General features: G+C 44.1%; 1 protein-coding gene across 1 annotated transcript; it reads left to right on the top strand.

Annotated features, from left to right (window-relative positions):
• Positions 1–7,860: 7,860 nt before the first annotated feature.
• LOC306927297 (5-hydroxytryptamine receptor 3A-like) lies at positions 7,861–14,130 on the top strand (the record flags this gene model as incomplete). Its single annotated transcript, XM_079507006.1, has 5 exons — positions 7,861–8,005; positions 10,154–10,317; positions 11,805–12,015; positions 12,919–13,137; positions 13,724–14,130. 5 exons carry the CDS (start codon positions 7,861–7,863, stop codon positions 14,128–14,130), a joined length of 1,146 nt encoding a protein of 381 aa, XP_079363132.1.
• Positions 14,131–15,153: the final 1,023 nt, after the last annotated feature.

Genomic DNA, 15,153 nt, shown 5'->3' with positions numbered 1-15,153 from the left:
GAAATCATGATTTTTCTTCTTTTTTTTTTTTTTTTGCTATTTTGCTTCCTAAACATGTTTTCTTTCAAACTAAAGCAAAATAAACATTCAAAACACAGATTTAGATGTTTATTGTAGTAGTTTATTTTAGCCAATGACAGCTCGTTTTGCTGGGTGAAAATCCACCCTCTCAATTTTCATGATTGGTTGTTGGTACAAAGGAAGTGACCATATTTGGATCAAACCACGGTCAGCTCGAGGTCCAGACCTTTCCAATGATATATGGCATTATATGTTGTTGCCAAGGTTTGGATGGGATATTTTGTCTCAAAATAGTGGCTTCAAATAAAACGTTTTGGAATTTTACAATACAATTCTTTAAAGGCCGTTTACTCAAAATGAGTTTTCCTCATACCTGGGACAAAGAATCTCCACTTCAGTTGCACTCACATACACCAAACTTTCCAGTCTTATTCATAACTATATTCTGCAGATATTTACAGATGGGTTTGTTGATATATCATTCACAGCCTGATTTACATCACATTTTATACCTAAAAACATGCCGAAAATTGGGGTTTTTATGCCTGTTGACACTATTTTCTGATTTGTGGAGTGATAATCATTTTGAACCTGGCTTTATCCGATCTTCAGATTTATCGTCCCGAAATGTATGCAAATTAGTGCATATAATGCCTAATTTGCATATTTAAACATACAATTTCAGAAAACTTGTAATACAAAAAATCTTAGTTTTAATACAAGTAATCAACTGGAGAAGTTTCATTGTGATAGCTATTAGTTAACTTTTTTTCCCTATTCACCTACCATGTCTCACCTTAAATAAATGTACGGCACTACCCGGCAGCGAGGTTCCTCGAATCCTCGACCTTAAGTTAAACTGTACCTTGCCACTGAACAAGCAGCCTGGATAAACAGTTAGTCCCCCAGCTGTTTGCACACAGCCACACGCGACAACTCAAGTGAAAGGTCACACACGACACGTGTAAGCATACTGTCAGCCCCACCTGCATTTGTTCCAAAAAGCCATCATTGTTTCTCCCAGTGTGACCTGGTTTGAGTTTTAACATTGCATTCCCACTGCAGAGGCATGCATTCGTGTGACTTGCGAGAGAAGACGACATCTTGTGTTTTTACCCTCAGACAAGCTGATGTGGAGTAGATGGAGGGTTTTGTGGGTTTTTTTCTAATACTTCTCTGAAGTCTGATGTTTCATAGGATGATTAGAATGTTTAGCAGAGACTCAAGATGATGGATCTAAGGAAATCTGCTGCGTTGGTCTTCTGTGTCGTGTTGCTTCACGGTAAGATAATGAATGCTATACCACTACACCAGTGGTATACGGTAGTCTAGTTTCTATTTGTTGACAACATGGTCAACAGTCTTAGTTTTAGTCGTCATAGTTTTGATGATTTGATTTGTTTTTATTTCATCAGTGAAAAATGGTAGTCTACGAACATGTTTCGTCATAGTTTTAGTCGAGGAAATCAACATGCCATACCATACATTCAGGTTCTGTTGTCTCCACCATACCATGCATTCAGGTTGGGCAGCAGCATTTAATTGTAGCAGTCCAACGCCTGTGTCCTTGTTCAAGGCCCTGGAGGAGAATTTATTTAATAAGAAATTAATACGTCCGGTAAGAAACTTCTCAACACCGACAACGGTTTCCGTTACTTTTACCCTAGTGGGTATTCTAGAAATGGTGAGTACATGGTTTTCCTTTCACAGTTTCATTTCTGTACATACAATTTTGTTCAGCATAGTATGCATTTTACAATATGAATACAGTTTACTTTGAATCAGTGTAATGCTTTTCTAAAGATTGTCTCTAAATTCAAATGTCTCTAGAATGAAAAATTACAAGTCCTTACATCATTCATATGGCAAGTTCTGGTAAGTAGGCTATTCATGTATCAACAATATAATAGAAATTAATTCAAAAATATTATATTTCTGCCTAAAGGATCTTTTTCTTTATTGTTCAGAATTAGAGCTGATAAAAAAAATAGAGCATCTTTCCAAAATGCAATATCCACCTTTCCAAAAACAAGACCCTTCATAGTGCCGGGGCAAAAGAGTGACAATGGTCCATCAGTTCAACACAGCCTCGGTCTCAGGCTTACTCATCTGCGAAGAGAAAAGCCTGCCCTGGTCACAAGGCATAGACGGAATTAAGTGTGGTGCCGAAACGTCCGTCAGATGTATTTCCCCCGGATATATATATATATATTTCCGACAAATCACAACACTTGTTTCATTCACAGAGATGTAAACGGATTTGTAAAGCGTCAGCGTCATTTCTTTAAAGGAGCATTCAGTGATTTGGGTGATTTGGAAAAACCCCCGGTCCGCCCTGGTAACAAGATGTGTACATGCACGCACTACAGTGGGGTGACATGCGATAGGCCAACAACACACACACCAAGGCCCGCCCCTGCTCGATCATGATTGGCGGAATGCCCCTCTCTATCCTGATTGGAAGAAGGCTTTGCCACCTAGCCAAAAACGAAACCTAAGGTTTTTTGACCCCCAGGGGTTAACTGGGGACAGGGAGTAACTCCTTATATGGTCAGCACACTCTACAGTAGGGAGGATTATCACAACAAAACAAAAAAATAAGTGATATTTGAATTAAGTGAAATCACTGAATATACCATTAAGCAGTACTTCCGCCCAAATCCTGCAAGTTCCGCCCCCAAAAAATGATACCAACTCTACAGCGTAGGTCTTGTCCAGCGTGGGCTAGATATAGGTCTAAAGGGCCTTTCAAACGTGAAGCGATATAATGCGCCTATAGTTCATTTTCAATGAGACCTGCGTTTTTGTGCGGAGCACTGGGGAGCAGTCGCGGTGCGACAACGCAAGCGTATATTTACGTGAGCACGGTCCCGTTTTCTCGTTTCGTGCACACACCCGCGACTCACCAGACCTGTTTAGCTTTATTCTTTACGCTTGCCCCTCTAGAGCGTCGCAGTCCCGCCCCCTACCCTGGACCAGGAAATGATTCTCCATTAATTTTCCTCATAGACATTTCAGAAAGTATTTATTTAAAGACGTTTATGCCGCGGACAAAGCCAACTCGAGTCGTGACAAATCATGACAACAAAAAAGAATTTTGGGCCGAACAAATAATTAGAAAGAAGAAAAAAACGGCAGGTTACAACACTTTTTTTGTTGTTTTTCTTCTTTGTAATTATTTGTTTGGTCCAAAATATTGTTTGTGTTGTCATGAGTTGTCACGACTCGAGTTGGCTTTGTCCGCGGCGTAACAGTCTTTAAATAAATACTTTAAGAAATGTCTATGGGAAAAATGCATTGGGATTCATTTCCTGGTCCATGGTAGGGGGCGGGACTGCGACGCTCTCTTGAGCAGACCTGGAGGAGACCTGTCGTTGATCCAGGCAACAACGCCTGCGTTCCTCGCTTGCCGTTTGAAAGGCCCTACTCTGAGTTTTCACACTCTGAAGTATTTGTCAGTGTTAACGTCTTTGCTTGTTTGAGCAGTGCTGACGACTATTTGGTTGCCCAAAGCATGATATGTTTGTGCTGCGATTTTACACTTGGTTGCATGCTGACATTTTTTATGAGCGCAACACCCGAGAGCAACCAAACCAAACAATTACTTGTCTTTAAGTTCTATGGGTCTCTTCTCCGGTTCTCCCCTATAGTCCTTCCCTAACATTTTAGTCTAGTTTTGTATTTGTTGACGAAATTGTCTGTAGTCTTAGTTGTAGTCATCATCGTTTAGTTTTTATTTAGTTTTCGTCAGTGAAAAAAAGATAGTCGACTAACATTTTTATAGTCATTGTATTAGTGGACAAAATCAATACTGGTGCACAAGTTAGCAGTGTGATTCTGTGAGATTCTGATTACTGATTTCGATAATATTTTCTGATTTTGGTTTTGATCTATATCTAGGAGTGGGACATTGAGGATTTGAGCTGGGATCCTACAGAATGTGGGGCGAGGAGAGTCTCCGTCCTTCGTGAGAATCTGTGGGTTCCTGACATGCGCATCTTCGAGTTGTAAGTTACGCTTATGCTGAGGATGAGTTGGAAAGTGAACGGTTCAAAAAATATATACATTTTGAGGTCTGTGCCGGTTGCATTCCGTATTATTCCATAATATTTCTAGCCGACAACGTTCAGCTCTTGTTTAACCTGACTCCGCCAGATGGAGGCTCTAGTTACCAAATGAGCATTTGTGCCTGTCGTAGACATGCGCAGAGCAAGTTCAGTCAGGCCTAGTTCACACCTACACAACAAATGTTCTGTCCGTGTGTGATGTCTGATTGCTGTTTGATTGCTGCTCCAATTCATTTTCAATGGGAGTCACATGGTTTGACCAAACATTTTTGTTTGATGAGGGGGGAGCAATCAGCAATCAGCAATCAAACACAAATGTTTGATCAAACCATGTGACTCCCATTGGAAAAGCATTGTGGTGGCCCAAAAAAACAAAAAAACGACCAAACATTGCTTGATTGGTGTTTGGTATGTGTGAATGCGGCCTCAGGCTTCGTACACACCTTTCGGACACACAGATCTGTCCGACCGACCACTGATTACATTTTTATGATTTGATGCCTCCATGTCCCACAATGCTTTGCGCGATTTGGGCGGTGCTACATACGCGGAAATAGATGCACATATGTTCAGTGTAGTTTTCTTGACTGCAGCAGCAGCTAGCGGTAGTTTGTCGAGGCCGTTTTTCACACTCAAAGTTCACTTAGAAGGTCCGGATCAAGGACCAAGGACCAATATTTGCATTTTGATTTTGGTCCGTTTGGTGTTCACACTGGACTTTGTAAAGCGTACCAAATATGTAAACAAATGACACGTGGACATGTTAAGCGAACCAAATAGTGAAAAAAAGAAAAGAGGTCATTTTGCGACGGAGGGAAAAATAACATGAGGGGGTGCGGGAAATCACTGTCTACAATTTTTGGGCGCAACCTTCAGTCACACAGAGAGAAGAACAGCAACATGAATCATGATTGCAGCAACAACTTGAAATTGCATTAATTCTTAATAATTATTTTATTAGCCAAATAAGACAACAGATGAACAGAGGAGCAGGTGTTTGAACAATAATGTGCTTGCTGCTGGTGCATACAATTCACCGGAGACGTATAGCCTACAACAAAGTATCCCCGAATCCCGATAAAAAGGACTTTTCTTCCATGTGCACCTTATTTCTGCGCATCAAATCGACGGGCATTTCCATGTCATCTTATGGTTTAAACTTGAAGCCGTGCTGGTCAGTTAAGCTTCAAGTCAGAACAGCTCCGCTGCAGTTGAGTTGACCTATATCACGTCTTTTGCTATAGTGATGTAATCAATTAATCATTTAGGACCACCTGTGTAGCTTATTTAACATTTGCTCCATTGGCTCTTTATGCGTGCGGCCGTGCGCTAGAGCGAGACAGGATGATTTTAAATATTTCTCTGTCTGCGTCTCTCCCATAGAGCTATAAAATATATCGTGTCTCTCCCCCCACATGTGCGCGCGTCATAACTTTGCGTGGTGGCGGTGGCGCATGCTTAAAATAAACAGATCTACAAGCTTACATCGTGTACCATACCGTAAGTACCATTCGTGTCGATAACTTGTACATCTGTTATATTTGCGCATGTGAACCTCGTACGCTGCCATTACATTTCTACTCTAGGCTACTCATAGACATATATGCGTCTACTATTAAAATCAATAGCGATCCCCGTAAAAATGACATGCTTTTAGAACTAATTATTAATGCAGCCTCACAACTGCCGAGGCCCGACGGCTATTTTGGCTATCGTCCTGTATTTCTGTATATAGAATAGAACTTAGTGCCAGACTGGACTCACTCACTGACTGGAGACAGCCGTGCGCAACTTGGACTCTACAAGTTACGCACGGCCCTATAGCCAAAAGAAGACATACAAACAAGCGATATAATAGTCTGTGTCACGTAACTCAGAAGACTACAGCCTAAACCCCACCCAGTGCTGTCAAGAACGGAAGTTCTCTCCTATTAGTTGGCGGTTAAAAAACACCCTTCTGTCCGATCTGAAGTCCCACCCTGTTCGTTGGCCGTTTTGACTACAAGGTGTCCGATGTGTTTGTTGTGCCCTCCGCCCCCACATCGGACAGGTTTGTCCGATCAAACGACGTGACTCCCATTGAAAATGAATTGGAGCAGCAATCAAATAGCAATCAGGCATCGCACACGGACCAAACATTTGTTCTTTAGGTGTGTACGCAGCCTCAGGCCTCATTCACACGTACCAAACACCAATCAAGCAATGTTTGGTCGTTTTTTTGTTTTTTTGGGCCACCACAATGCTTTTCCAATGGGAGTCACATGGTTTGATCAAACATTTGTGTTTGATCGCTGATTAATGATTGCTCCCCCCTCATCAAACAAAAATGTTTGGTCAAACCATGTGACTCCCATTGAAAATGAATTGGAGCAGCAATCAAAAAGCAATCAGGCATCACACACGGACCAAACATTTGTTGTGTAGGTGTGAACTAGGCCTCAGGGAACCTCAGTGCAGTTGCTGCCGGCCGTTAATTGGGCCGCCTCAGCATCACGCTCTCATCCACATGATTCACTCAGCCAATCACACACTCACTCCATCTTCATACCGGCTACTTTAACCGGAGGTTTGCATTCCTCCTCGGCTCCTCCTGGTTCCTTGGTTCCTTGCTTCCTTGCGCTGCTGTATACTAACCTGCTGCTCACCCACCTCCACCCCAGCTATACCACCTGTCGTTTTGGATCTACTGTTTAGGTACGGGGGATTCGGCGTCCCTATGGCTGATGCGCTTGATCTGAGTACCTAAAAAGCAGATCCAATACATCGCCAAACCAAAATAAATATATTGCTCATCTTATATTCAATAAATATATATTCCATCCATTCTTGAGTTGTCCTGACTGAACTAAAGAAATTGTAGCTGGTATAGGTGGAAGCAGGTGTGGTTTTCTGGTTCCACTGAAATTATTTTCTGAAATGATTACTGATATGACCATAACACCATTCTGTGAAGAAAGAAAAATTAAAAAGTATTATTAAAAGTATTAAAAGTATAAATATTTTTTAAAATCGCTATGTGAAAAATGAATGGCCAATTTTGGGGGGTTAGAGTTAAGATGACACTAAAGTGGTGTATTTCAATTGGGCCTTTCGACTCAAAGGCATTCAGCTTTCAGGAAGAAACCAAAAAGTGAGGGGCGCTAATATATTAAAGTCTAAAGGCCTATTCATTGTCTGGATTTTCGGTGGTGAGGTGACAACCGCTCCAGTGGTGAGCTGACCCCCGGAGCTGAAATAACGTTGATCGGTGGTGAGTAAAAACAGAGAGAAGGGCTGGAGCGGTGGCGGTGGTTTGCTCTTCACCGCGGCTCGTGACGTCATGTTGTAGTTCGGTGGTCACCTAACCACCGAAAATCCAGACTATGTATGAGCCTTAACTCATGTTTATTAGGTGATGTAATGGTGTTGTAAAACAAACGGTGCAAACAAAAACATTAAACGCCATTAACAATAAAGAGACAATATGACGTAAATGACACATTATGACGTACATTTTTCTATTCATTGTCAATGCGTTTACAAAACAAACATTGAACTGAAGACAAACATTAAACCTGTGTATAGGAGGGGCTAGCGCCCCTAAGAAATACACAGGGAGGACATTTGAATATTATAACCACACATGGGTAGAGTATTAGAGTAATGTTAACTCCATAGACACATACAAAATAGAAAAATGACAGCTTCTGAAGGTAAATCCACTACTTTCTGTTCTGCCCTGTCCTTCCCTTCCCTCTCCTGGTACAGTATGGGTGAAGACAACTCTCCTAACATGCCGTATGTGTACCTGGACAACACAGGTCACGTGTATGACGATAAGCCAGTCAGAGTGGTCAGCTCCTGTCGCATGGAGATCTACAGGTTCCCCTTCGACATCCAGAACTGCACCTTCACCTTTGGACCCTACCTTCACTTTGGTGAGACAGACAGACACTCAGACAGACAGACAGGCAGGCAGACAGGCAGGCAGGCAGGCAGGCAGGCAGGCAGGCAGGCAGGCAGGCAGGCAGGCAGGCAGGCAGGCAGGCAGACAGACAGACAGACAGACAGACAGACAGACAGACAGACAGACAGACAGGACAGGACAGGACATGACATGACATGACATGACATGACATGACATGACATGACATGACATGACGTCACATTCACATTCACATTCACAACAAAGAGGTTCTGTTGAAATACTGTATGTGAGCTGCTCTAGTGTCTATTGACCATTTGCAGACCGCGGTCATGTTTCCATCAGAGTTTGGAAGCACTCGTTTTCAGTAAAGCAATGTCCTGCTGCCTCTTGCATTATGTGCTAATTCAAAACAGGTGGTGCACAGGACAGTTGAGTGATATCTAACGAGCACTTCCAAACTCCAGCACTTAGAAAAATAATCACCTGCAAGGACACAAAGTAGCTCATAACATGTACAGTATACAGTGGATTTTTTATGAAACAAACACTTTGAGGATAGAAAGAGAATAATTCAAGCTTTCCGTACAGCTGCAATGTTGGTGAGTTTGACGTTGTTTAATACAATCAGATAGGACTTTTCTGTTTGGATGAATGGGCTGCCAATGGAAGTTGCACCTTGCCATTAACTTATATGGTAAGATGGCCGCAGTCTGCATATGGAGAATGGACTTAATAGAAGGACATTCGTATTTGTATTTGTCTCACTGCCATCTAATTGGAAAGGATAACTATAGTGGGAATGAACACATACAACACTCTCACGCCACTATCATTTGAACAACTGTATATTTATTTTTCACGACGAGTTTTCAATATATCTCTTTTTGAGTGGTGCAACCACTCCCTTACGGAGCTATGTGTGTGGGTGGGTGGCTGAGTCTGAGCACGAAAATAGCATGGTTGTTTTTCACCACCTGTGCGCAACCTAACACACACACAAACACACACGCACATATTAACTGTATATATGATGATTTTGGGTGTGCCAGTACAGTACAGTACAGTACAGTACAGTACAGTACAGTACAGTACAGTACAGTACAGTACAGTACAGTACAGTACAGTACAGTAGAGGGACCCCCACACGGTAACTTCTCAACCGTTTTGGACGTGGGACGGCTCGCCGGAATCGGCCCGGCCCCCTGGGCGCGTTCCTGGGACCACCCCGGGGACTTCCTGTGGACCCCGGAGACCCCCACATGGTAACTCTCATTTCTCTACCGTTTCGGACCCAAGTGAGTGGTGCAACTCCGTGTGGGGGTCCCCGGGGGTCCCCGGAAGTTCCAGACCCACAGGACCATGGCCAGGGGGCCGGGCCAATTCCGGCGAGCGGCCCCACGTCCGAAACAGTTGAGAAATGACAGAGTTACCGTGTGGGGGTCCCTCTACTGTACCCTCTACTGTACTGTGCTGTACTGTCACTGTACTGTACTGGCACACCCAAAATCAACATATATACAGTTAATATGTGCGTTTGTGTGTGTGTGTGTGTGTGTGTTAGGTTGCGCACAGGTGGTGAAAAACAACCATGCTATTTTCGTGCTCATACCCACCCAGGCAGGCACCCAGGCAGGCAGCCAGCCAGCCACACACATAGCTCCGTAAGGGAGTGGTTGCACCACTCCCAAAATTCACCCTCGTGTGAAGGGAGGGGTGCGGCGAGGGCAGTATTTATATCAGCCAGATGATGTCTTACGTTGTCATTTACTTCCCTAAACAAACATTAAAGTCCATAGACTTGGCTGGTGACCAGTTATTTTTAATTAGGCTTTAAACAAACATTAAAACAGACATAGACATGGCTGGCCTATGCCGTCATTTCAGAAATCCATGCACTGGAACGGCTAGCACCCCTCAAAAATACAAACACAAGAAGCAGACAACAATTAAACCAATAATAAGAGTAAAACTAGGCCATAATTTGGTCATGGGTATTTGGTTACATACATTATATCAGACGAGCTTCAAACCAATAATAACAGTATATTGGGCTAACACCACATCTCAGGTTCTGTTAGCAATATACATTATTTATAGCATCCCCACTTGCGGGTGTATTTATCAAATGAACAACTGTTTCTTAAACATATCATTTCAGATTCTGACGTAAGGACTGTGATGGGGAACAGCACAGCTAAGGAGATTCTGGAGGATTCTAGAGAAGCGATGAGGACCGTTGGAGAATGGGAGCTCATAGACATTAAAAGGAAAATGCATATCCTGGTGCATCCTCAGGGGACCTACCAAGAGATAAGATACTTTGTAAGTCCTGGTGTAACTACCAAGAGATAAGATACTTTGTAAGTCCTGGTGTAACTACCAAGAGATAAGATACTTTGTAAGTCCTGGTGTAACTACCAAGAGATAAGATACTTTGTAAGTCCTGGTGTAACTACCAAGAGATAAGATACTTTGTAAATCCTGGTGTAACTACCAAGAGATAAGATACTTTGTAAGTCCTGGTGTAACTACCAAGAGATAAGATACTTTGTAAGTCCTGGTGTAACTACCAAGAGATAAGATACTTTGTAAATCCTGGTGTAACTACCAAGAGATAAGATACTTTGTAAATCCTGGTGTAACTACCAAGATATAAGATACTTTGTAAGTCCTGGTGTAACTACCAAGATATAAGATACTTTGTAAATCCTGGTGTAACTACCAAGATATAAGATACTTTGTAAGTCCTGGTGTAACTACCAAGATATAAGATACTGTTACACCAGGATTTACAGATACTTTGTAAATCCTGGTGTAACTACCAAGATATAAGATACTTTGTAAATCCTGGTGTAACTACCAAGATATAAGATACTTTGTAAATCCTGGTGTGACTACCAAGATATAAGATACTTTGTAAATCCTGGTGTGACTACCAAGAGATAAGATACTTTGTAAATCCTGGTGTAACTACCAAGAGATAAAATACTTTGTAAGTCCTGGTGTAACTACCAAGATATAAGATACTTTGTAAATCCTGGTGTAACTACCAAGAGATAAGGACAAAACACACCACAAAAAATGTGACCCAATGCACTCTCACTCCCCAAAAGGCATATCGATTCGTGACTTCTTGGGACAAACGCGACCAAACTGTGCCGTCCCGGGACTGGAATGCGGAAATGCCTTTCTCAAAAACAAAAGTGTTTACATTTCTAATATGTCTAATAAAGTATTCAATCAATCAAACAACCATAAACGGCTAAAAGTGGAGCCACGAGAGGGACCACCAAGCAAGCCGCCAGGCGAGCGAGCTGCCATGCATATCGCTGCAAAGTCCGCTTCAGCCGACTCAGCGCCATTCGAGTTCATGTCTCGATACCGATAGGGACAGAAAGGGTATCTCATATCCCCCCTAGTCAACATGTGCCGTATTTGCCCCCCCCTTCCAGTCAAATGTTTAAGTCACCTTGCCATCTTGGGAGTTTTACTGCCTTGAATGTGAAGAAGCCCATTGACCACTTTACTGTCCTTTTAAAGGAGAACCAAATGGTTTCTTACCTTAATCTGATGTTATTATATCCAAGAACGAGTGGTAGAGGTGACAAATTACATAACTCCATCCCCGACCCACCAGAGCTCTGAGCGTGCGCAATGTCTTTTCTACCTTTTACGGATTTTTACAGACTTATTGCAGACTTCGTCTCTCGTCGTGAAGAATAATCAAATGTTAGTGAAAACGCTCTGAATCGCTGGTGAGAGTAGCTATAGAGGATGTTTTACCTCAGGCACTCAACTCTCACTCGCAGATTGTTTTTAGACGACACCCTATCCTCTACGTGGTCAACCTGCTGGTTCCCAGCTGCTTCCTGGTCACGGTGGACCTCTTCAGCTTCCTGCTCCCTCCCGCCAACGTGGACCGCTCCTCCTTCAAGATGACCCTCATCCTGGGCTACACCGTCTTCCTGCTCATCATGAACGACCTGCTGCCGGCCACCGGAGAGAACACACCTCTCATCAGTGAGTGTCCTTTATTACAGGTTCAATTTTCGGGAAAGACACCAGGCTGAAGTCACCCCCTCCCCCCATCCCCCTCATGCACTTCAGGTGAAAAACTACAGTAGGGTAAAGAAGGAAAAAAAAACATGGCAAGCTGTACACAGTGATGTAAGGATCCCCAATATATGTTTTTGAAAATAAATAAGGATTTTAAAGGACCCCATTTCTTACACAATTTGTGTAGCTGATGTACAGTAAGCAGCAGCAAAATAAAATTACTAATGGCCGTGTTTGATTTTAGGTGTGCCAGCACGGTATATCGTGCTTGCACATTGGCCATGCATGCCCTTTGGCTTTGGACACGCCTCTAACACACTCATTATTCGTTTGTTTGGTGCAGCTGTGTTTTTTACTAGACTGCCATGTTTTTAATCTGCTGTATATGTTTTAACTTGAACTGGAAAACAAAATACAAAATCAACCTGTAGGTGTCATGCCACTTTAGCTCAGCTCCGACAATTCCATTCCATTGGTTGTCAGGTTGGGGGGGGGGGGGTCCCCAGTTCCTGGCAGTTCGGTGCCATGTCATTAATTCCGACCTCTCAATATTCCGACCTCCCATAATTCCGAACTAGCACTATCCCAAACCCTAACCCTAACCCTAACCTCCGTCTTAACTGGCCATGTACTGTAAGTCACTAACCCTATCCTCAGTCTTAACCAGCCACATAGATCGGAGGGTGGACTTATGGGCAGTCTACTAGAGTGTTGACATGGGGGGGGGGGGGGGGGGGGCTGGGGGGGGGGGCTGAAAAGGTTGAGAACCACTGATTTAGATTACCGGTGGATTTGTGAGTCTTCAGATTGGCTGCATGAGGCCAGAAACCCCTTCTTATTTTCCCCTCTCCGTTGTGCTCTCTGTAGATGTGTTCTTCTCCATCAGCCTGGCTCTGATGGTGGCCAGCCTGCTGGAGACCATCATCATCACCAACATCCAGTACAGCTCCAGCCATCTCCCCGCCGTGCCTCACTGGCTCAACGTGTTGGTGCTGCGATACCTGGCCCGTGTCACCGGGCTCTCTGCTAAATCTAAACCAAAGAGCAAAAAGGTCACGGTCAACCTCAACCCTCAAGATGCTCAAGGTAACATTGGTGATATGAGACCATATACTTTCACAATTAGATTTAGAGTTATGAGCAACTTTTGTCTGCCCCGTAAACAAAGGACTGTCTAAAGAGGACGAGACGCGAAGACCGTACGGGCGACGCCATGTTGCTTATGGTGCTCCATGGAAGGAAAGAAACATGCGCAGTTGAGACCCAGGAAGCTGAACGCGGAAGTGTTGGCTGCATATAGCCCATTGCGCATGTTTCTTTCCTTCCATGGAGCACCATAAGCAACATGGCGTCGCCCGTACGGTCTTCGCGTCTCGTCCTCTTTAGACAGTCCTTGCCGTAAACAAGGAAGTGATGCGCAAAACCGGACTAGGATCGCTGAAGAAGGAAAGGCCAACATTTAAAAAAAATAAAACATAAAAGATTTTTATAAAATGGTTTGATATCAATAAAAAGGACCTAAAGACATCCCGTTTTGATTCTAAAGATGTGTGTACACGACTACACGTCATTAGTGTTAAGTACATTTTGATGCCAAAACCTTTGTACTTTTACTACTGTGCATTCTGAACCACTGACCTGACTTTCCCCTTCTTTTCAAACTGACAAAAAGGGAGCAGAGAAGCCCGGCCTGGTTTCCTCGTCACGGGCATGGCCAAGAGGCCCTCCAGCAACACCCTCCCGCCGGCCGACGCGGTCACTCCTGCCCTGACAGTGAGGAGCAGGGAAGCCCAGCCTGGTCTCCTCGTCACGGGCGTGTCCAAGAGGTCCTCCAGCAACACCCCCCCGCCGGCTGACGCGGTCACTCCTGCCCTGATAGAGCTGAGGAAGCTGTCGCGGGACCTACGGGCCGTGCGCACGCAGGTGGACGGCCACTTCCAGGACAGCCAGGGCTCACAGGACTGGCTGATGGTAGGGTTGGTCATCGACCGGCTGCTGTTTGTCCTCTACATCGTCTTCATCACGGCCAGCTTCGGCACTATCATCGTCCTCTGGTCCGTGCAAGACTCCTACCTCTGACAAAGCTGAACATGGCATCGGCATGGTATGACTGACCCACTTTTTTTTTTAAGTTGTCAGGGAATGGGGAGAGTGTCATGCTGCCAAACCAATGAGCAGCGAGCGGACACCAGAAGTAACTTGATGAAACTTTACTTAACTTCAGAAAACGTGCCTCACAGGACAGATACTCAACTTAAACATGTACAGCAGTCCCGGACAGAGGCAACACAACGTTTATAATCCGACAGAGAATCAAATAAACCAGTCAGTACTTAAGTAGCAATGTCAACCCACGTCTGCGTCTCTCAAAGCAAGGGTGGGAACATGAGGGTGGCAGCCCAGGCAAGGCACGCTCTAGGCAGAGATGGGGAGTGACATGCAGCAAAGGTCGTCGGGATCAGGCTGGATTGCAGCCTAGGTGCCCGGACCACCATGCCGACCCATTGGATTCTACAGACTCGTTTTGGAGCAACCTTTTTGGCAAATTCAAAACCTGCCATCTTTGTATTTCCAATCCCGAAAAGCAACCGGAAAACGACTGCTATTGGCTACAACCGCGGCGAGGGTGCGTTTTCACTCGGTAGAACCAATAGAAGCCCTATACAAGCATACCCTATATAGGGCCTAGGCCCACTTTATCATTAACTAGTCGGAAAAAACACACCATTGGGAAGGTTTAAGGGATTTTCTGACAGTAAAGAAAGTAAGGGATGAATGAATGAATGAATGAATGAATGAATGAATGAATGAAATCGGGTGTGTAGGTTCCAGGGGGGGTCGCCGACCCTGAGGTCTTTGGGGAGGAGGCCGTATGGTGTTCGTTGTATGGCATTCGTCGTAAGGCGTTCGTCTTACGGTGCGCGTGGACGGTCACCCCCCAGCAGGAACCTGTGAAGGAGAGAGAGAGTTTTGTTTGAATCGGTTGTTCCGTTTTGGCAAAGTGAATTTAGTATTCCTAGTGCCGATAAGCGCCTTTGAGGGGAGCGGGGGCAGGAGCTACTATGGAGGTGAAGGGGGTGAGGGTGGGATGCGAGAAGCCTG

Source organism: Electrona antarctica (genome assembly GCF_951216825.1).
Source record: "Electrona antarctica genome assembly, chromosome: 7".
Taxonomy (NCBI): Eukaryota; Metazoa; Chordata; class Actinopteri; order Myctophiformes; family Myctophidae; genus Electrona; species Electrona antarctica.
Note: the sequence above shows the minus strand (reverse complement) of the source record. Positions and strands in the feature narration are given on the sequence as shown.